Consider the following 21675-nt stretch of genomic DNA (forward strand, 5'->3'; position numbering starts at 1 on the left):
GTTTTTATGTTCACTTATCCTGCTATTGAGTTGGGTAGTAAAGAGGACAACAGAAAGACTCACCAGTAAGTGGAATTCGACCAAGTATATGTATTGTGGGCCCAGTGGAACATGTTGCTTTTCCACTTTCTGAAATCGAGAGCCATTAAGTTGTAGATGAAGAAGAATACAAATCCAAGCAAAGCAAAAATTATTTACCTAAGCTCACTGAGCTTTCATCACAATATGTGTAACCCATTTGTCTATTATTCCTAGCCAATGCACAGAATTTATTTCATTACTACGCAGATGCACAGACCACACAGGGATAAGCAAGCATGAATACCTGCCTCATTAGTCTTCTGAATGCTTGTTTTATGGAGCAGGCCTTTCTGAAAATGGGACACAGGGACATTGACAAATTTCTTTATATTATATACTCATTCCATTTCCTAAACTTCAGTTCTAACCTAATTTGCTTTATAGAAGTAATCAAGAAAAACATAAAAAGAGAAATGCTTCTCATATGCCATCTCTGGGTCACTCTTTCGGAACTTCATATGATAGTGACAACTTAGGGGGTAAAAAGCCTTATGAAGTACTAAATGCTGGCTATCAGTTTAAGCATAGATTTTTATAAGCTAAGTTTCCTGACTATTGGTTCTTAATGTGGGCTTTAACTTCTCCAAGGATGCTATCTAGCCTGCCATAGGTTGGTGCTTGTCATCAGCTTTTATCACAATTCCCCTGGGGGAACTTGTTAAAATATGTATGAGGCACACACTCAGAACTTCTGATTCAGGTTCTGTAGGTGCTTCTGATCTAGTTGGTCCAGAGATGAAAGCTGTAGATATAATAGATAGGCTATTTCTTATTGTCCTTTGATCCCAAATAAGTAAGGTTTTCTATATATTTCCACTGCATAGGTATTTTATACAATAAATTAAATCAAGTTACATTTCTGCAATGAAATCTAATGGCACAATTAGGAAAGAATGATAACTTTGGAATATTTGCATATTTATATTGGTGTGTTTATCTCTTTTTATATAGAAAACTCTCTACTCCGATATATGAGCAATGAAAAAATTGCTCAAGAAGAATACATGTTTCAGAGAAACAGCAAAAAAGACACAGGGAAGAAGTCTAAAAAGAAGAGTGATAAGAGTAATAGCCCGACCCACTATTCATTGCTGCCTAGTTTGCAGATGGATACACTGAGACAAGACATCATGGGCACCCCTGTGCCAGAGGCCACACTGTACCACGTAAGTAAAATTTCAGGCTCTATCATACAACTTTTATTCGGGGATTCTTTGGGGTAAATTCCAAATTGTTTATTTTTATCCTCTTGCTAGGTTTTCACAAAAGATCTTAAGTTTAGAGTTTAAGCCCTTAAAGAAAACACAGTGGCTTATTGACTTGTTCTTCAGTTCATATGTTCAATGAGTTCGTATGTTGTAGCAAGTTAGATTTTTAATGAAATACATAATATGCGCAGAATTGACAGACCATAATCATTAGCTGATTAAGCATCACTGTAATAACGTACAGTAAATAGGTAGCTGTAGAATTCAACATTAAAGATGTAATTTTTAATATATTTGTGATTTTATTTAAAAATGAGCACCTGAGGTAAAAATGGGAAGACATGGCACATCATTATATAGCAAGAAAGGCTCCAAGAGTCTCAAAGTAATTTGGCTGTTGTAATGGGTGGGTACAAGCAGTATAGGAGGAATATGGGAGAAGAAGCGCCTTGCCTTCTAAGGAAGTGAGAAAATGCTTTACAATAGGGAGCATTTGGCTGTTGGGTGAAAGACGTGTAGCAGTATTGCAGGAAGGCATACGGAGTTGTGCCAGAAATGTATGCAAATATGGTATATCCTCGGGACTTCATATGGCTAAGAATTAGTGGTTCATTAAAAACTGAGGTGAAAGCATGTGAGGTAGGGGCAGTAGATGAGCCTAGAGATGTAGGCCAGCTTAAATCAGGAATTTGATGATAAAGCACTTAGGCTCTTTCCAGCAGTGGTAACGAGCTATTGCAGAATTTTCACCTGGGGACTTGCATGATGAGATTGGCCTATTTATCTATATGGTGCAGTGCATTGATCAAGAGTATGAGGCCAAAGGCAGGGTCATTAAGCCAGGCCAGAGGATGATGAGAAACTAGGACAATGACAATGGAGGGGCTAAAAGAATACTCTTAACCAGAACATTAAATCACAAAATCAACCCATTTTATGTCACTTTGGTTAAAAGAGAGTTTGTTATGCCAATTGAACTATAGCTCCTTATTAGGAGTCATTAAAAAACATAGACTACATTTTTAAAATAATTTGAATAACTGTGCTTAATGCTCAGTGCATCAGATTTTTTTTAATCTGGCACCGCTGTAGAAGGCATACCACTTAGGTATACAAAATGTGAAAGATTTAATAACATACACGAGTTGCTTTTCTGAGTAATTTTTAAAAATCATCTACTTATTCTGTAGCTCTCTCATAAAACTAAAGTGCCAAAAAACATTTTCATTTATTTGAGTTGAAGTAGGAGTCTACTTCACATTCCTCCGTGCACATTCTCTAACCTCCCCTATCCCCAGTTACATACCCCCAAGCCTCTTCCTCTCAAAGAGAACAGTGCCCGTATCAAAACCTGCTCCTTTGAATGACTGACAAATCTAATTATTTTTCCACAGATATTTGCAATCAGTCTGAAATTAATATTTGTAACTGTATGAAAGGGGATATTTTGCTATCACTAGTCAGAAATACTGTCTGAACACTGAGTTCCCTCTAAAATCTGGTGTTCCTGTCACAAGTAATAGCCTGGACAAAATCTAAAGATAAGAGGCAGCTGGCCTGTTTGAAAGGGAAGTTGGTAGTGAGAGATGGGTCTGGAGGAGGAATAAGAGGCCACTTTCCCCAGAGTGTATAAGCTATTAAAGTTTGTATTTATCCTAAGAGGAGTGTTAAACCATTGAAGGTAGTTTAAACACTCAGCCTGCACCTACCTCCCTGTCATGCACATCTGAACAAGAGTATTCTGTGTGAGGAAGAAAAGGGAGATGAGTCTTGTGGATTTTGAGTTATTAAATTATGAAAGATAGTAAAAGGTGAGACAAACAGGTAATCAGAAAGATTGGGAGTATATGGTCTAGGAGTATAAATTGTTATAACCTTCCTGAAGAGCATTATACATTACACATATCAAGAACCTCAAAAGGTAACTTCACTTCTACAGTTTTATTCCTGGAAAGAAAGTATAGCATCTACTTTGCCTCCCACTTTAATTAATGTGTCCCAAATCTGTAATGTGGTAATTCCGAGATATTTATCCGAACTGAGTTTTGACAGAAGGACAGCGCAGAGCAAGGACTGTTATTAACAATGTGTGAAGTCCTCCCATGTTACACTGACCCACTAATTCCAGAGCAGAAGGCTGGACATTTTCTAACTCTATTCTCTGGTTTAAAAGAAGCTGAAAAATTGTTAGCCCCAAAGTGCATGTTAGATGCCCTATAGCCAGCGTTCAAAAAGAGAACATTCTTCTGTGGGTTTTTATTAGACTCTCAGTTCCCTTGAGGACCTTACCTAGTTGTTTAGTATTTTCCAAATTTTCAAGGGAGTTTTCATATGTGTTGTATCTTTTGAATCTCGCAACCATATTTGCAAATGACAAACGCAAAGGGATTATTTACCCAAAGCTGTGTTGGGAAAAAAAAGTGTTAGAATAAGGACTATAACCCAAGTCACTTTCCCTAGTGATTTTTCCACACTCTACCCTGGAACAATATGCATGGCAGGCATTCCAAACACAAATGAATTTTTGCTTTAGTGACTGAGTGAAGTTTGAAAAAGTATGACTTTAGCCCTAGCCAGTTTGGTTCATTGGATAAAGCGTCAGCCTGTGGAGCAAAGGGTCCCAGGTTTGATTCCGGTCAAGGCTCCTCCCCAGCCCTGGCCCTGGTCAGGGTGTGTGTAGGAGGCAACCAATTGATGTGTTTCTCTCACATGGATGTTTCTTTCTGTGTTTCCCTCTCTCTTCCTCTCTCTCTAAAAAGATCAATGGAAAAATACCCTGAGGTGAGAATTAACCAAAAAATAAAATAAATAAAAAGTATGACTTTAAGAAACATGAGCGAGCCTTCATAGGTTTATTTTAATAACATCTTCAGTACCTAGATTGATTTCTACCCAGAGTTTTTATGAAGTTTTGAAAAACACAGCAATGCTGCTGTTATGAAGTACAAGTAGTTATTTAGCATCTATTGCTGAGACTAGAGTATTGTAGTAAAAATTTCCTTGACCTTAGAAGCCAAACAACATACACTTAAATGATTGCTTCTAATATTTCACAGGAATTCTCGTTTTATTTTTTATCTGTTTATACATGCTTATTTAAAAGTGAAAAGACTTTTTCTTAATGTAAAATTTTCTGAAGCACAAGGTCACTGTCATCAATGTGTAATCCAGTCACCTTCGTGATGAATAACTAATCTTTATTCTTACCGATTGTTTCCTTGGATAACTCAGCCATTTTTAATAGAATAGGACTTAAATGGAAGAGAACAATTAAGACTGAGTACTGAGTTTCACTGCAGTAATGATAGCTCCATGTGGTCTGAGTTCCAATGATTTCAAATTTAGTTTAATTTAATAGCAGGATTATATCAGCATTAAATATCCTTGAAAATTTTATGAAAGGTATGAGTGTGTGTGTGGTGTTCCTTATAAACAGACCTAGATCCGTGGTCAGCAAACTGCGGCTCCGCAAGCCACATGTGGCTCTTTGGCCCCTTGAGTGTGGCTCTTCCACAAAATACCACAGCCTAAGCAAGTCTATTTTGAAAAAGTGACGTTAGAAGAAGTTTAAGTTTTAAAATTTTGGCTCTCAAAAGAAATTTCAATTGTTGTACTGTTGATATTTGGCTCTGGTGACTAATGAGTTTGCCCATCACTTACCTAGATCATAATCCCCATTGGTCTGATTCGGAAAGCAACCCCATAAAAATACACAAAGCAACAGAAATACAGTTTGGCTTTAGTGTTTGACTCATTCCTCTTAACAATTACAGCAGAAATGTTCATATAATAATGAAGAGGATTTAGAAGTTTATGATATTATAAAATATACAATTTCATTTTATTAATTACATATATTTGTAATTCCAGGATTTTTTTTCCCCTTAAACGTACTTAAAAGTGAGCCCTTCACTGTGCTCTAATTATCCTGGTCACCCACCAGTCTTTGCCACCTCTTTCCTTTAGACATGCTATTCTCTCTACTGAGAATGCTGTTACTCCTTCATTCCTCTTAGCCTGATTTCTATCTAATCCTACAATTGCAGAGAGACTTGCCCTAACCTCTTACCCCTAAACTAAATCAATTTCTCCTGGTATAATCTTTGAACCCTGCATATTTTATTCAAAATCTTTCTTATGCATTGAAATTATATATTTACTAGGGGCGGAGGGTTCCCTCAGCCCAGCCTGCCCCCTATCACATACTGGGAGCCCTCAGGGGATGTCCTACTGATGGCTTAGGCCTGCTCCCCATTGGGAGCAGACCTAAGCCGCAGTCTGGCCTCCCTTTGCAGGAGGCAACCAGTCTGATCAGGGGAAGGCGCCAGCTCCATCACCCCACTGCTACATCCACTAAGGTATTTTCATCAACACAGATTCCAGTCCCTCCACCTTTATAAAATGACAACTTTCTTTAAGCGTTTTTAAGATGTGACTTTCATAGGATATGACATTTTCTTTATTTTTCTTTTTTATCCTCACCTGAGGATATGTTTCCATTGATTTTCCCTCCCCTCCCCTCCAATCCCAGGCTGAGCCCCTTCCCAAGCCTAAAGGCTCCACCCCAGGCTTTAGATTTGGGAAGGGGACTCCCCTGTCCCTCTGATCGCAGGCTCAGCCCCTTCCAAAGCCTAAAGCCTCTGCCTGATGGTAAGGTGGGAGTGACCTGGGTGCCAAGGAGGTTCCCGGGACTCAGGTATGTATGCAAATTAACCACCATATTTGTTGGGTTAATTTGCATACTCACTTTAATTGGCTGTGATGGGCGTAATGGAGGTACAGTCAATTTACATGTTTCTCTATTATTAGGTAAGATGTATGTGATCATCTACTTAGTGTCTTTCTCCCCTGAACTTGGTAGGAAGGATATATCCATGTCCATGACAGGAATAGAGAGTTTCCACATTTTGTTCAGCTCTTTATTTCAACACCTAGAATAGGGGTAGTATCTTATAAGTGCTCAATAAAATGTGATGAGTACATGATTGAACGAGTGAGTGAATATGATGGGAATTTCAATGTCCTTCTCAGTGTATGTCAGTTGAGGCCCTCAGCCTGCAAACACAGCCACTTCCATGTCCTAGGTCAATCCTGCTCAGTTAAAGCAGGCCTTCAATTAAAGCATATTCATAGTTGGAATTGCCATGAACTTATTATCATAGGCTCCTGTCCCATGGGCCTGGGGAGAACACTAGGGCTCTGAATGTCTTAGCATGTTTGTCTAGTTCATATACCTAAATTATGCTTTGTTTTATTGAATAATCTTCCATTTCACTCCCATTGGTACCCTGCTCTTATTGGTCTCTCCTCCAAGGAGCATCTAGCTGATTTATTGCTACAGATGGCAGACAGACTGGAGCCTATTTCTGGCCACCCATCTTTTGAAAAGAGTATAGGAAGCACTTAGTAAATTACACTCACCATGTTGGGCCCCTATCAAAGCTGGTCCCAGTCTGCACCTTTGATCAGGGTGATTTACAAGGCTCCTCTGTCCCACAGATGCCACCAGTGCAACAGGATTGACTCCCCTTCAGTCCCTGCCCTGTCCCCTCCACTCCAGCTCAGAGCTGCATTTCCAGCTACTTCTTACTTTCTTCCTATCACTGCCTTCTCATTGTGGAGGTCACAATGTGTCTATCCACCAGATATTATGTTATGGTATTTTTCAAATGAATATAGCTTTATTTTACATACTCACAGAGTCTCTGTCTGAAACTGTGGGCGTTGTTAGCTGCAGGGCACACCCTTTTCTGACCTGAGAGCACATGAAGGAAAGGTGAGTGTGTGTGGTGTGTGTGTGTGTGTGTGTGTGTGGTGTATGTGTGTATGTAATTCAGATGTTGTGGTGAAAGCCTTGAGATGAAGAATTATTAGATCCAGCACCTTTTTTCTACTATAATATACCCATGACAACTTGCTTTCACATTAAAGCTGCTAAATTAAGTTGGTAAGCGAAATAATTTCTTTTAAATCTATATGACGAGATGCCAGAATAAGTAGATTTTGACTAGGAATCCTGGCAAGATGCAAGTGTACTTTCATAAACTGAATAATGTGACTTTAGAGGGCTTAATTTAAACAGATTTTGAGTAGGTGTTTAAAAATCTGGATAATTCTTTTCATAACATTTTAGCATTTCTGAGGCTTGTCTTAAGTATTTAGGATATAACTGCAGACATTCAGTTATTTTACTTTTGATAAGTGCTTTTAGCCATTTTTATCAACTTGTGGAGGGATTTTTGGTAGAACTCCTGGAAGAAGAAAGCTGTTTAAAGACATTTTATTAGTTAATTTATCAAGTAAATAAACATTATAAAACAGATAATATTCTAAGTAATTTACAAATTTTAACTCGTTTAATCCTTATACTAGCCCTATAAGAAAGGTGCTGGTTCTATACCCATTTTAAAGATTAGGAAGCTGACGTACATAGGTTAACTAAATAGTAAATGGTAAAACTGGGATTTGAACATTGGCTGTCTGCCTTCTGGTCAGCACACTATATCGCTCCTCAAAAAATAGCATAATTTATAGAAACTCAACAATGATTCTAGTAGTCTCAACCATGTGTAGAGCCCAATCTACATGTGGAATGCATATTAACTAATAATAATATTGCCACTGTCACTGCTAATAATGGCCAACATTTACCAGTTGTGTACTAAGTTTCTCTGATAAGAACTTACATACATTATCTCATTGAATGTTCAAATGTGAGGTTGCTACTATAATATTTATTTTGCAGAACTGAAACAAAGTTCACCTTACTCGTGGTCACACAGCTCGAAAGTAGCATACTTGAAAGATGAGTCTAAGCAATCTGGCTTCAAAATTCACATTTTTAGATGAATAAAACCATTTTTGTTCTTAAGGATTTTACCATCTATTTGAGAAGACAAGACCATTACTATCACAAAGATGAAAAATATGTTACATTATCAGCATATAAGCATTTGTATTTAAGTTTATCTGCAGTGATAAACTCCAGTTTGTCTAATAGCTACCTTAGATGCATTGTTTCAGCATAATGAGACTAAAACAAAAGAGCAGTTAATCTTAGTGGTAGAAAGCCATCTCTTAGCTAACAGTTGTTTATAACAGCCACTTTCTCCATATTTTGACTATATTAACCTAGATGACAGTCATAGAACAGTGTGATTTGGTCTTTCTCCTCACCACTGGGCATATAGATGTTAGACATCCATTCTAAATATTATTGTATTCAAGTTTGTACATACTCTCTCTAATTTCTATGGGTGAGTTGATTCATTCTCGAGTGATAATGCCAGCGTCACAGTAACACTGACAAAGCCCTATATGGGAATACCCTGGACTGTGAAGTGTTTCCCACTTCACTAGAGCAGTGACTCTCAAAGTAAGGGTTGTCTTGGGCTAAAGGCTCCTGGTGGCTGAGTCTTCATGCAGAAATGGCAATCCTTACTTTGATTCTTATAGGAAAATATAACATAGTTTCATACACTTTCTTTTTTACTTGGGATTAGATAATTCTTAATAGTAGCCTACTAAATTATTTTAAATGGTTACAAATTGAATAATCATAAAATAATGCATTACTGGAATTTACTGAATATTCTGATTCACTGTTTTTCCATGAAGTTCTGGCATCCATGCTCCTATTGCATCAGCACAAGAGAAAATACTTTGGATTCTCACAGTTTTCACGGTTTTCAGGAAGAATGTTCTGGATTTTTTTTTTTTTCAGAAACCTCCTAATCACAGTAGCAATAACAACCAAAAAAACCTGTAAAAATATGTCACCTGCCAGAAGACCCTGAAAGGTAGATGAAGTAGGCAGGCAGGCTAGGGACCTTCAGATCTTCAGGACAACCTAGCAGTGAGTTTCCAAGAGTGGGGAGGGGATGGGTCTTGCCTGCTATATACACTGGCCCAGGTGCTAGAGAAACCTGAGACCTAAAAATATCAATAGGCACAAACAAAATAGAGTCCCAAGGAAAGCCTACTATCCTTAGCCAACGCACCAGGAAAAGGATTGCCTGACAGCACAGACACCTTTTACCAATACCTGCCTGTTCTCAAGGTGAAACCATGAAAAAGTCATGTTCCTCCCCCACCACAAAAGGTCCATTCACTAAGAAGAGATGATAATCTTAAATGCATGTGCACCAAACAACGAAGATGCAAAATGCTAGAAGCAAAGTCCAAAAGAACTAAAAGGAGAAATTGACGGATCTACAATTATAGTTGAGGATTTTAGCCCTCTCTCAGTAATTGATGGAGCCCCTAAACAAAAACTCAACAAGAATATAGAAGTAGTGAAGAACCACTGTCTATTCACAAATGGTATCTAACTCCCAACAACAGCAGAATACATGTTCTCTAATAATAATGTAATCAAACTAGAAATCAATAACAAATAGCAAGTAAGTTTCCAACCATTTGTAAATTGAAGAACACACTTCTAAATAATCCATAGATAAAGAGGAAATATCAAGGAAAACTGAACTGAATGAAGATGAAAATACAACATATGCTGAGGAGAATATTTATACCACTAAATGCTTATATCAGAAAAGGGAGGAAGGTATCAAATCAATAATCTAAACTCCCACCTGGATGGGAGGCAGGGGTGGGCTAGAAGAGGTCAGTGAGGGTAAAAGGGAGCAATTTATAATATTTTCAACAATAAAGATTTTTAATAAAAGAAATAAATTAGAAAAAGAACAAAAATGATCAGCAAGCAGAAGGAAGACAAGAGCAGAAATCAATGAAATTTGAAAATAAAAACAATGGAGAAAATTCAAATCAAAAGCTATGGATTTTTTGAAAATCAAAAAAGAAATTGATAAACCTCTATCTAGCAAGACTGACAAAAGTAAAGAAGAAGACTCAAATTACAAGTATCAGGAATAAAAGGCAGTATCAAACTGTAACAAACCCCATAGATGTTAAAAAGAATAATAAGTAAATACTAAGAACAATTCTGTGCACATAAGTTTTTTTAAATATATTTTTATTGATTTCAGAGAGGGAGAGGGAGAGATAGAAATAGAAACAACGATGATGAGAGAGAATTATTGATTGGCACACCCCACACTGGGGATTGAGCCCGCAACCCCAGGCATGTGTCCTGGACTGGAATCGAACCCAGAACCCTTAAGTCCATAGGCCAATGCTCTATCCACTGAGCCAAACTGGCAAGGGCTGTGCACATAAGTTTAACAGTTTAAATAAAAAAAACCAATTCCTCAAAATCCACAATCTACCAAAACTCTCTGAAGGTCAAGTACATTATCTCAGTAGTCCTATAACAATTAAAGGATTATAATCATTAAGAGGCTTCTAAAAAATAAGTATAGAAACACTGAAAAAAGAAGCAAACCTATAGTATTGGTTAAGTGCAGAAGTAATGCATTTGGCTTTTATTATCAATATTTTGTTCTGTGGTGCTTTGAAAGTGTTGGCATCCTGAAGAGTATTTGATGTATAGGACTTGTGACTTAATGGAACTCCTAAGAGTCTGATTAAATTCATAAGCTGTATTAATAGTGAAAATATTGTTTCAACATTTGAAAATTTGTTTGATAGCTTTCTGAAGTTTAATAAATTAAGCATTATATAAACAAAATAAGAATATTCACTAATACACCATCACCTATGCGAGAGATTTCTGCTCACGTTGTATGTAACAGATTATGGATAAACTGAAGCCAGTCCTTTCCATTTCATGTCTGAACAAATGTGTCTCATTCTGCTAGTTTCTGTTCAAATAATAGCTGCCAGGAAGCAAAACACAAAATCTGGCTTCATTAGTGAGGCAGCATGCAAAGCAGGACACAAAAGAATTGAATTAGGAAATTATTCAGTTGAGATTTATTAAATTTAAATCCTTTTACAAACTCCTTGTTGCCTTTGAGAAAATAAAATTAAACAGGTTCTGATGAGAGGCCTTGGTTTGGTTGATAAGGTCAATAATTACAAATTATTTGGGGACATATACCTGCACTAACCAGAGGTTAAAGAAGCACCCACCCCCATTCTCTCTCCTGTTCTGTATCTCCCAGCTTTATAGCTTCAGAAAATGTCCTCAGATGTTGTTGGAAACAGGTCTTCTTTTTGCTCCTATATAATCACTCTACCCATATTACCTGACCAAAACTTATTTAATGAAACATCTCAAGTTTGATAAAACTCCAGATGAAATGAATTTACCACCAGAACTCTTTAAAGCCTTTTCTCATTAAAAGACCATAACCTATGTCAAATTGTCTTCTTCACTCAAACTCCTAATATATATTACTCCCTCGACAGCATCCTTTAATTTCACAAGACTATAATCCTAATGATTGGTTGTATGTATCCAAATCTCATCCAAAGATTACTCTTAGTAAAATACATGCCTGGGTCTCTTAGCCCAGATCTCATCTGAGAATGAAGTCTAAGTCACAATCATTGACTACTTTACATTCTGGTCTCTTGAAGATAAATTTTCCAATAACAATGTTAAATTGTTTGAACCTTCATGTACTCTTCATTGGTTTTTGGCTCAGACAGCAACTAGCAGTGGCCAATGTGCATGAGCTCAACCTAAAGACTCAATTCTAAGTGATGTTGCTAAATTTGTTTCTTAACATCACAAGTATCAGGCTAAGCTAAGAACAGAATCCTAAATCTGGAACCCAAAATAATATGGGATGTTGAGAAATAGATCAGTGTTTCAATCCCTATTCTTTAAATGCAAATGATTTTAGGTTAACTAGATGCAAGCTTTCCTGCCATAGGAAACAAGAGAATAAGTTACTTTCTCATATATTATTTTATTATCATAACTTTGGCATGGCCTGAAGAGACAGTGGTTGTTGTATCTAACTACATCCAGGTAAAAATGATGAACATTAGAGAGAAATGTCTTTTCTAAGATTCTTCTCTAAGATGGCCAAGAATAATGCTGTAGTTTTAGGACACAGGCTTTAAGTCAGCTCTATGAACCTAGACACATTTCTGAACCTGTTTCTCATGAGTAAAAAGAAGATAATAATTCTTACTTCACCTGACTATTTCAGAACTAAATCATACACTGTGTATAAAGTTTTTCCATAATGCTGGGCACATAGTAACTATTCTTAACACTATGTAGAAAAAAAAATTGGCCCTAACCGGTTTACTCAGTGGATAGAGCATCAGCCTGTGGACTGAAGGGCCCCAGGTTTGATTATGGTCAAGAGCACATGCCAGGATTGCGGGATCGATCCCCAGTGGGGGGTGTGCAGGAGGCAACTGATCAATTTCTCATCATTGATGTTTCTATCTCTCTCTTCCCCTCTCCATTCCTCTCTGAAATCAATAAATCCAGGCATAAATCAATAAATTTGCATACTCTGAGTAAGAATACCAGAAGACTATATGCCTAGACTTAGTTACTTAGCTAATTGCTGAATCTCCTTGACTTAGTTGCATTTTAGCATCATGACCTTAATTTTTATCACATAGCTCCTACAGAAAAACAGCAAAATCTACTTGTTTGCTATAAAATATTTTTGAATATTGTGTTTTTTTACTCCCTTTTGTCCTCCATATATTCTATATAATAAAAGGGTAATATGCAAATTGACCCTAATGGTGGAATGACTGGAACGACCAGTCACTATTATGTGCACTGACCACCAGGGGGCAGATGCTCAACACAGGTTTGGTGCACTCCCACAGGCGGAGCTCCATTCAGCCACAAGCAAGGCCACAGGCAGACATCCCCTAAGAGTTCCCAGGCTGCCAGAGGGATGCAGGGAGCAGGCCTAGGCTGACAGGGGATTCGGACTGCAAGAGGGTGCAGGCCGGGCTGAGGGACACCCTCAGGTGCACAAATTTTCATGCATTGAGCCTTAGTATTTTTTATAAAAGCTTTGGCTCCCTGTTATGACAATGTATATAAAGTATCTGGTACAATGGTTGGCACTCTGGTAGTACACAGTATTCTTAGCATTCTTCTTCCAACCATAGTACCAAAATGTCCTCATCAGGGAGCTGAGAACAAGCCAAACCTAAACTAGGTACATTTGAGACAACAAGTTCTGGAGAAATGGTAACATACATCAGGCCTGCAGAAATCACATTTTTCATAAGTTAAAGTGCTTTCTCTTGTGCAGTTTTCTCTTTTGTAAGATGAGCACAGCACTACAGAGAAGAGTAGGGGAAATGCCATCTAAAATGGCAACATGATGATTTGATTTTTTTCTGCAAACAGGATTTTTTTTTAAATATTCCCATCAAGTTATTTTTCCCCTCCTGTTAGATAAAATAAATTTTGCTCTTTTAGTTTTAAAATCATGCCCTACTAGATGGTTCAGTGTATAATAGAAGAAAGATTATGATTTATCTTTCAATTATTTTATTATAAAATGCATTTATGACTTTTGAAACTTTCTAAACTTAACTTTTTAATGTATCCACTATTCTCTTTGAGAGACTTTCTGTTCAGAAAACATATCTCCAGATCAAAAAAACTATAGCAAAACTTGCAGATATAGAAATATTTGAAGTAATTGTCTTAGATAACTATTTATATATTTTGTGTTTGTCTACTATATAGTAGCAAAAATCTCTGAATAAGAGCTTGATATAAACATACTCTTAGCCATAAAAGTATTTAGATAAAAGCTAGCATTCTTGGAACAAATTACATTGACATGGAAACAATTCCATGATGAGAATATATGTAAAATATATCACAGCAACAAACTTAAAAATAAAGGTAATCCCCCAAAAAACTGTTTTGTTTTGAATTCTTTTAAATAAAGCTATTAATTAAATATCCAGAAAAAAATAAATAAGTATGATTTAGTCATATCATTGCTGAGAAAATTAGCATGTAATTTGTGACTCCATTTGAGATTCTTCATTTTGTTTGTTTTTATTGTTTTAAATATTCCATTTGAGATTCTTAGGTTTTGTTCTTTGATTCTTTTTATATAATTTGTTTCTGTTTCCTTTTACATATCATTTATTTTCTTATCATTGAATAGCCTTGCAGAAGCAAATCTAGTTCTTTCTTTTTTTTCTGGTCTTAAACGTTTTTTGTCACAAATGATGGGCAACCTACACTGATTTCTCTGACACAAGATGTCGACAATTTGTCAAACAGAAGTGTCAGGAGCAAGGAACTGCCCTAGTTCTGCTTTTCATCTATTTGAACTGTCTGTCTCTACATGCAAATCTATATTAATTGCACACATTAATCAAGCACCTCAAAATAGCTGTATCTCATATGGCTGGTGATAAGTTGTTTCCATTCCTGGAGGAGCTTAAACATATACTAACTGCCTTTCAATAAATAATTGAGCATTACGTGTTAAGATCAACACTGATTATGGGTATAAACACCAATAATTAGATGCACATTGGTAACTAGCCATTTCCCCCTTCATTTTGAAGTCAGAATCATGTGCAGTTAATGCTCTAAGAGCATTTGGTCCAAACCCCTATTCTTGCAGATGAAGAAATTGAGGTCAAGAGTATGACTTCACTATAGTCATAGAGCTGGAATGTGGAGTAGAATATAGAGAAATATTAGGCAAGTGCCTGATTCTTATTACAGTGTTGCTCCACGTTACTGTGTATTTTATTCTTGCTGAAACGTAAACATTTTAAATATATCGCTCTAGCTGGTGTATTGAGAATAAACTGGAAGGGTGAGAGAAGCAGGGAGACAAGATAAGATCTGGTCAACTCAAGTGAGAAATGATAGCCACCTAGCTTGGAATTAAGTATAAAGTGGTGATCTGAGCAGATGGTTTCTGCCTCTGTAAAAACTAATGCAGCAGTTAAAAACTACTTGAGAAAGTGAACCAAATAATGTTAAGGCATTACATAATTATCAGGAGTGTATCAGGTGAAAAATTGCATAACATAATGAATCAGCTACAAGAGATTTCTCTTGTGTAACGAATTAGCGGAGAGGCAGGCTCGCCTTATTTGGATCACTGATTTCCTCATCAGTGTTGACATAGGGGTTTTTAATTGCACTGAGTTCAGTTAACACTGTCAATAGGTTCAGAATAAAATGAGATTGCAGCCCCATCCTTGCCTACCTTGGCTGAACCTTTTACCTTTGTGTACCTTGGTTTCTATCACATTTGCAAAGTTAAAATGCTAACATGAACCTTCCCTGCATGAAGGTATTATGATGAATAGTTGCACCAAAACCAGCAAATCTTTTTTAGCCCACAGAGTAATATAACATTGTAATTAAAATAAAATGGAAAAAAGCATGAAAATTGAAAGTTCTTAAGATGTTACTGGTTTGAATTATTCCATTAATATAAAAGTGTTATCTTTAGTATCTTTCTGTTTTATAGGATCCTTTCTTTCCACATAGCAATGTAGTTACATCATATGTCACAAGAGGGTTTGCATAAATAGATGTCTTCATGTCAGAAGCAGGTTTTTTTTTCCTCACATTGTTTCTGTGACTACAGATACTTCCTTGGGAGGCAGTATTACACAGAGTGGGTAGAAGAACAGGTTCTGTGATTGGCAGACCTGGATTTGAATTTTGACTCTGCCACTACCTGTGTGGTCATGAGCAAGTTATTATGCATTCTATATCTCGGTTTTTTTTTGGGGGGGGGGTTGCTTCTTTAAAGTGGGATTGATGATAACCACATGAAGGATTTATTGTAAAGATTAAGATAAATAACTCAAATGAAGTGCCTGATACTGAGCTGACACATAAACCCTCAGTAAATGATAATTATTATGATTCAAGAATGACAGTTGCTGTTTCCCAAGGATAGTGATTCTTATTACCCTTCCTAACTACTCCCCACTCATCACTCCTAGTCTTCCTACTTTACTACTTCAGAAGAAAAATGGGATCACCTTATGGGACCTTGAATAAGATTCAGTCACCTCCTTCCTTCAGGATCCGATCTGCATGATATACTTTTTTTTTAATATATTTTTATTGATTTCAGAGAAGGGAGATGGAGAGAGAGATAGAAACATCAATGATGAGAGAGAATCATTGATCAGCTGCCTCCTGCACACCCCACAACCGGAAGTGTACCCTGACTGGGAATCGAACCGTGACCTTCTGTTGACACTCAACCTCTGAGCTATGGCAGCTGGACGTGCATGATATACTTTTGGTGAAACATTGACTCTATCTAACCTAATGAGTTTGACTGACCTTTTCTGTATTCTCAATTACTGCCTTTTCGTTCTTATTTTGACTGCTAATTTATTAGCATGATAATTGTTTTTAAACACATGCTTATTTATTTTTTAGTGTGTTTGGAGTCGTTTTCAGTCAGTATAAAGTCAGGTTAACTTCACTGAGAGAATCTAGAGCAAGTTCACCCCACTGAACTGAAAGACCCAGTGCAAATACAATGCCTCATCCTCATCCCCAGAGCTCAGAGTTTCTCTCTCAAGCAATACAATGGGCAAGGCCACCACCAACAGCAAACTTGGTCAAGTCTATGCTGCTGTTTCTTATAAATGGAAGAGTTCTTGATTTAATATTTCATATTAAATATACTTAATATGCCCATTACTATCTTACCCTACTTGCTCATACTTATACTTTTTTCTGCTGATACACAATAACTAGAAAATAAGAGAAAATAACCTTCCTTTGTTAAATATTTTCATCTTAAAGGCTTTTTGTTTATTTGTTTATTTAAAAATTAAATATGTTGAAAAGGCTATCATTTCTCCCAAGTATTTCAAATTGCTAAGCACCTTTTATAATGCATAAGGAATAAGCGATTGGTTTGATGAGTTGCTGAAGAAATCTTGGAACTTTGCAGAAATTCTCAGTAAGAGGAAGTTACTATATTGCAACAAGAGAGTATTTTGATTGCAAATTTTTTCCATAAGTGTGGCAATTTGCAACTTGAGGAGAATTTAATAGTAGCTGAGCTTTCAAAATGAAACACAGAATCTGTCATTTTCTTCCACAATTAAAATAAGTGCTTCTGAAAGTTTCAGTATAAGAATGGCCCAAATTACCCTCCCCCATACTTCCTCATCGAGAACAGGGGGAATGGAGTTTCAACAGAACATCTGTGGACAAAATGAAAGACAAATGGTCTTTTCAGGCAAATGTCTGAAAAAGGGATCTTTTATAGCCAAACAGAATACCATTGCATGCATTGCCATGGGTAAGGAGAGGATCAACAATACTTTCATAATGGCTTTTTATTTTAGCACATTCTATTTTTATGGATAGAGTTATGATTTCAACACATCTATTCATAATTCATCATATAATTATTTGCATACATATCTTTTGACACAGATTTAATATACTTTAGCCAACCACATCTTGAGTTCAAATTTGAACTTAATTGCACTAAGAGAATTCCAGTGCAAGTAATACTAAGGGAGGTTGAATAAAAAGGAAATTTAATTATCTACCAAAACAAATGACCTGATAAAAAAACAGAACTTTCAGTAGCATTCTGTTCATGGATTACTGGACAAAAGACACCTGGCTTGTTTGTTGTCTACTGAAGGACTTCTTTCAAGTTAAAACCATCAGCTAATTAAGACTATATCCTATGCTCTTTATGAATGGTTTACTTAACTTTTATTCATTCAACCAATATTTATTGAGCAGATCTACTCTGTGCTAGGCCCCGTTTTAGGCAGAAGTTAAAACAATGCATAAAATAGAATTTCTCTTCTTTCATGCGGTTACATTTGGAAGAGGATCAATGAGACCGATTAAACATCCATCACTCAGAATGAATAATTTCTTTATTACAACTAGTAAAGACAACATATGATTATAAATTTGCACCTCAGGAACATTTAATCACACTGTTGCTGAGATGAGGAAACCTTTACTGTTAGGAGCTTATTTATGTATTGAATATGTATGAATAGTGAACAGTTTTTAATATAAGTTTGTAAGGAATCTTTTTAATAATGAGGCTATTTCAGGGGTTCCCATGATCATCCACATGTTTGATGATTTGCTAGAAAAACTCGTAAGACTCAACAGAGTTCTACCCAAGTTAAGATTTATTACAGTGACACAGCAAGGATATGCAGTCAGATTAGTAAGGAAAAAAGACGCCATGACAACTGGAGAAATTGATGTGCAGGCTTCCAATAGGTTTCTTCTCCCCCCCCCCTCTCTCTCTCTTTCTCTCTCTCTCTCCCTTTCCTCCCTCAGCAACAAAAATGCAGCAGCTACATATGACAATGTTCTGTGCCCAAGCAACCCCAGTATAAAGCCAGCATTCAAGGATTTTCTTGGATTATTCACATAGAAACCCCCTGTCCAGAATGTGCTAAAATTAAAAGCCATTATAAAAATTCCAGACCCCCATAAGGAAAACAGGTGTAGTCCCTTGATGGGCAAAACCACCTTATCGCTTAGGGAAGCTTTATGTCAATACTTTAGGCCCAGTGCACGGATTTGTGCACATTGAAAGGAAATTAATTAGATGAATTCTTTTAGAGGCCTGGAAGGAACCGCAGGAGAATGGCTGGCTGGGGAGGTACTGCAGGAGGGATCCAGGACATGTCCTGCCTGTCTCACCCAGTTCTGATTGGCTAGACCCCAGCAGCAAGCTAACCTACCAATCAGTGCATCTGCACCCTGGTACTCAGTGTGGGTCATAGCAACTGGTTCAATGGTCTAACAAACAGACACTTAGCATATTAGACTTCTATTATATAGGATAGAGAACTATTTACTAATCAACTTTCCAGATGAGAACTGTTTACCAGCCAACTTTCCAGATGTGAGCCAAGGGTCCACCTTGCAAGCAGGCCCTTGTAAGAGAGCAGTTTCAGGCCTGCAGTAGTAACTCTTTTCTGCACAAAGACCTATTTCCTTGACTATAGTTTTCATTGTTTTTCCTCTTATGTTCAAAATCATATAATTCAATTACATTATTTTAATTAATATAGTTCAAATATAACTTTCATTTTAGAAAATGTTATATCGCTTAGAAAAATAATGAGATCTTTTTTAAGATAATTGCATTGTAATATTTATGATATTTACAAAAGACATCTAAGGCTTTGCTTCTTTGAAAGATGGCTAAATCTATATTTTGTGCCTAGGAGTTCTTAGGTTTCAACAATATGTACACTGATTGTACTCTGTAATCACAGTTAGTATGAGAATATTTTTATAAGGAAAGAAAGGATAATCCTATTAAAAAGAAAACCTGGAGAGCATAAAATATGTTTTAGTGTAGGGTTTAAAGTAGACTTCCAGATTTTAAAGAATAGCATGCAAAAAGCATAGGAGGTATACTATATAACTCAATTATTTCAAGCTGTCTTTTATCCATGTAGCTTCTTAAAAACAAACCACCCCCATCTTTGTCATTTTTAAAAATAATGAACTGTAAAATCATAATGTTACTTGTGGCAACACAAAAGGATAAAAGAAACCCAATCAGTAATTTTACAGCCAAACAATCTAGAGGAAATAGCTATATGTAAATTAACTATACTTAAGCACACTAGCCTGAGTTATTATTTGAGTTATTATTTTGAAATAAAGTGCACTCAAAAAACTCAACACAATATAATGTGTTTTATCTCTTATGCTTTCTCTCCAATCCATGAATCCTGCAAAGTTTTTCACACACACGTGTGTACACTCACACATATATAGCTTTGAAACATGGTGATTATTTCTGGGTTACACTGTATGGCAGCAAATGATCTTATAATTATCTTTAGGACTAGTATCCATTCATAGCATTATATTCATGAAAATTATGTTAACCACATACAAACACAAGAAATCTATTATGAGAGTAGATTATTATTCTGTTGTTTTATGAGCAAAGATTCTAAATAAGAAAGTATGTCACAGAATATAAATGTATTCTATAAAACCAAGACTAGTGAATTTTATGTGAACAAACTTCAATTGCCTCATAGAAATACCTTTGTAAAGAAAAAGAAAAACAGTCAATGCAGTTGTGGGTTTTCCTACTAAGAAATTAAGCTGTTCTGGCATTTAGCATGGAGTAAACAGACAGGTTTTGCTGAGGTGGTTGTTCAGCCAAGCAAGTAATGTTGGGAGCATGACTCAAGGGAATTACTATGGAAATCAAGAGGAAGAAGAGAGGCACCAAAGTGTGGTGATGTCAATAAATTGTATACTTCAAAGGAACGTTTTCTAAAAATTGTAGGGATGGGGTTATTAGACTATGAAAAACAGATAATGGAGGTAGTGGTTCTAATATGCTTAAGATAACATGTGATCATGGCAGTGGCTAGCCAAGGAGCGGAGAACTAAAGATCACTGGAGATGAGGGACTGAGGAGCCACGGTGCTGGCATCGCCTACATGGAGATTAGTCACCGATAATAGTGAGGGAAGTAGGTGTGACATGAAAATAATGATCCAAGTGCTGACATATTTAGTGGCCCAGGAGAGTACCGAGGAGCTCAATAGGTGATGGTGGTGTGTGTAATAGAATAAACTTCTAAGGAACAAGAAATAGTCATATTTGCCTGCTTACTTAATAAGATTTTTGAGAGAATCAAATGAGATATTGCCTGGGGAAGCACAACAAACCCTTTTAAGAGGTATAAAGTAGGGCTGTGCATATATAAGAGCCCTTCGTTTCACCAGTTTTGTGCCCCGCTTTCTCCACTACAAAATAAGGACAATGATAATACCTCCTTCTGCTTTACAGGAGATTAGAGAATTGAATGGCATGATACACATGAATTTTTTTTTTGAGGCTTTGGAAAAAGAATGTAATTTCTCTAACCAGGTTTCAGAGTCAGCATTCAGGTGCTGAGAGTTCTGCACGCTATGATGGTGCTCCAGGCGCCACCCTATCAGATAACATTCTTCCCTATCTTTGATTTCAGACATTTCAGCAGTCCTCCCTGCAGCATAAATCAAAGAAGAAAAACAAAGGTAAGAAAAAGGAAATGAATGAAACATACCTGCTTGGTTTGCGCTGTGATCATGCCCAGCACACTTGACCCATCCTCTCTTGCCTGAGACCAGTGTTGATTAGAAGAGCACAGCTCCCTAGCAAACACTGCTGAGACCAGCTTCTCCTTCAGGTCAATTGTGATACAAAGTGCCTTTTGCAAAGAATGGTCTCGACAGATTTTCATACTGGTGTTACACGCTTCTTTTTTTGTTTTTAATTTTATATTTTAGCTTATTTTTAATTATATTTTACATACAGTGTTATTTTATATTAGTTTCAGATGTACAGCATAGTGGTTAGATAATCATATACTTTTACAAAGTGGAATTACAAATATTGAAACCAATATTTCAAGTTCCCATCTGGCACTGTACATAGTTGTTACCATATTATTGACTATATTCCCTATGATGTACATTACATCCCCATGACTGTTTTTGTGATTATCAATTTGTAAATCTTAATCCCTTCATCTTTTTC

The 21675-nt window shown here is 36.5% G+C and overlaps 1 protein-coding gene across 6 annotated transcripts in view; it reads left to right on the forward strand.

Annotated features, from left to right (window-relative positions):
- Positions 1 to 21675, forward strand: part of CNKSR2 (connector enhancer of kinase suppressor of Ras 2) — a 236281-nt gene that overhangs the window by 154139 nt on the left and 60467 nt on the right. For all 6 annotated transcript variants that reach the window (XM_036439617.2, XM_036439621.2, XM_036439619.2 and 3 more), the window contains 2 exons: positions 1033 to 1247; positions 21125 to 21173. In XM_036439617.2, the coding sequence (XP_036295510.1) occupies positions 1033 to 1247; positions 21125 to 21173 (264 nt within the window). The remainder of the gene's footprint in view (positions 1 to 1032; positions 1248 to 21124; positions 21174 to 21675) is intronic.

This window comes from Pipistrellus kuhlii, unplaced genomic scaffold (genome assembly GCF_014108245.1).
Source record: "Pipistrellus kuhlii isolate mPipKuh1 unplaced genomic scaffold, mPipKuh1.p scaffold_m20_p_16, whole genome shotgun sequence".
Classification (NCBI taxonomy): Eukaryota; Metazoa; Chordata; class Mammalia; order Chiroptera; family Vespertilionidae; genus Pipistrellus; species Pipistrellus kuhlii.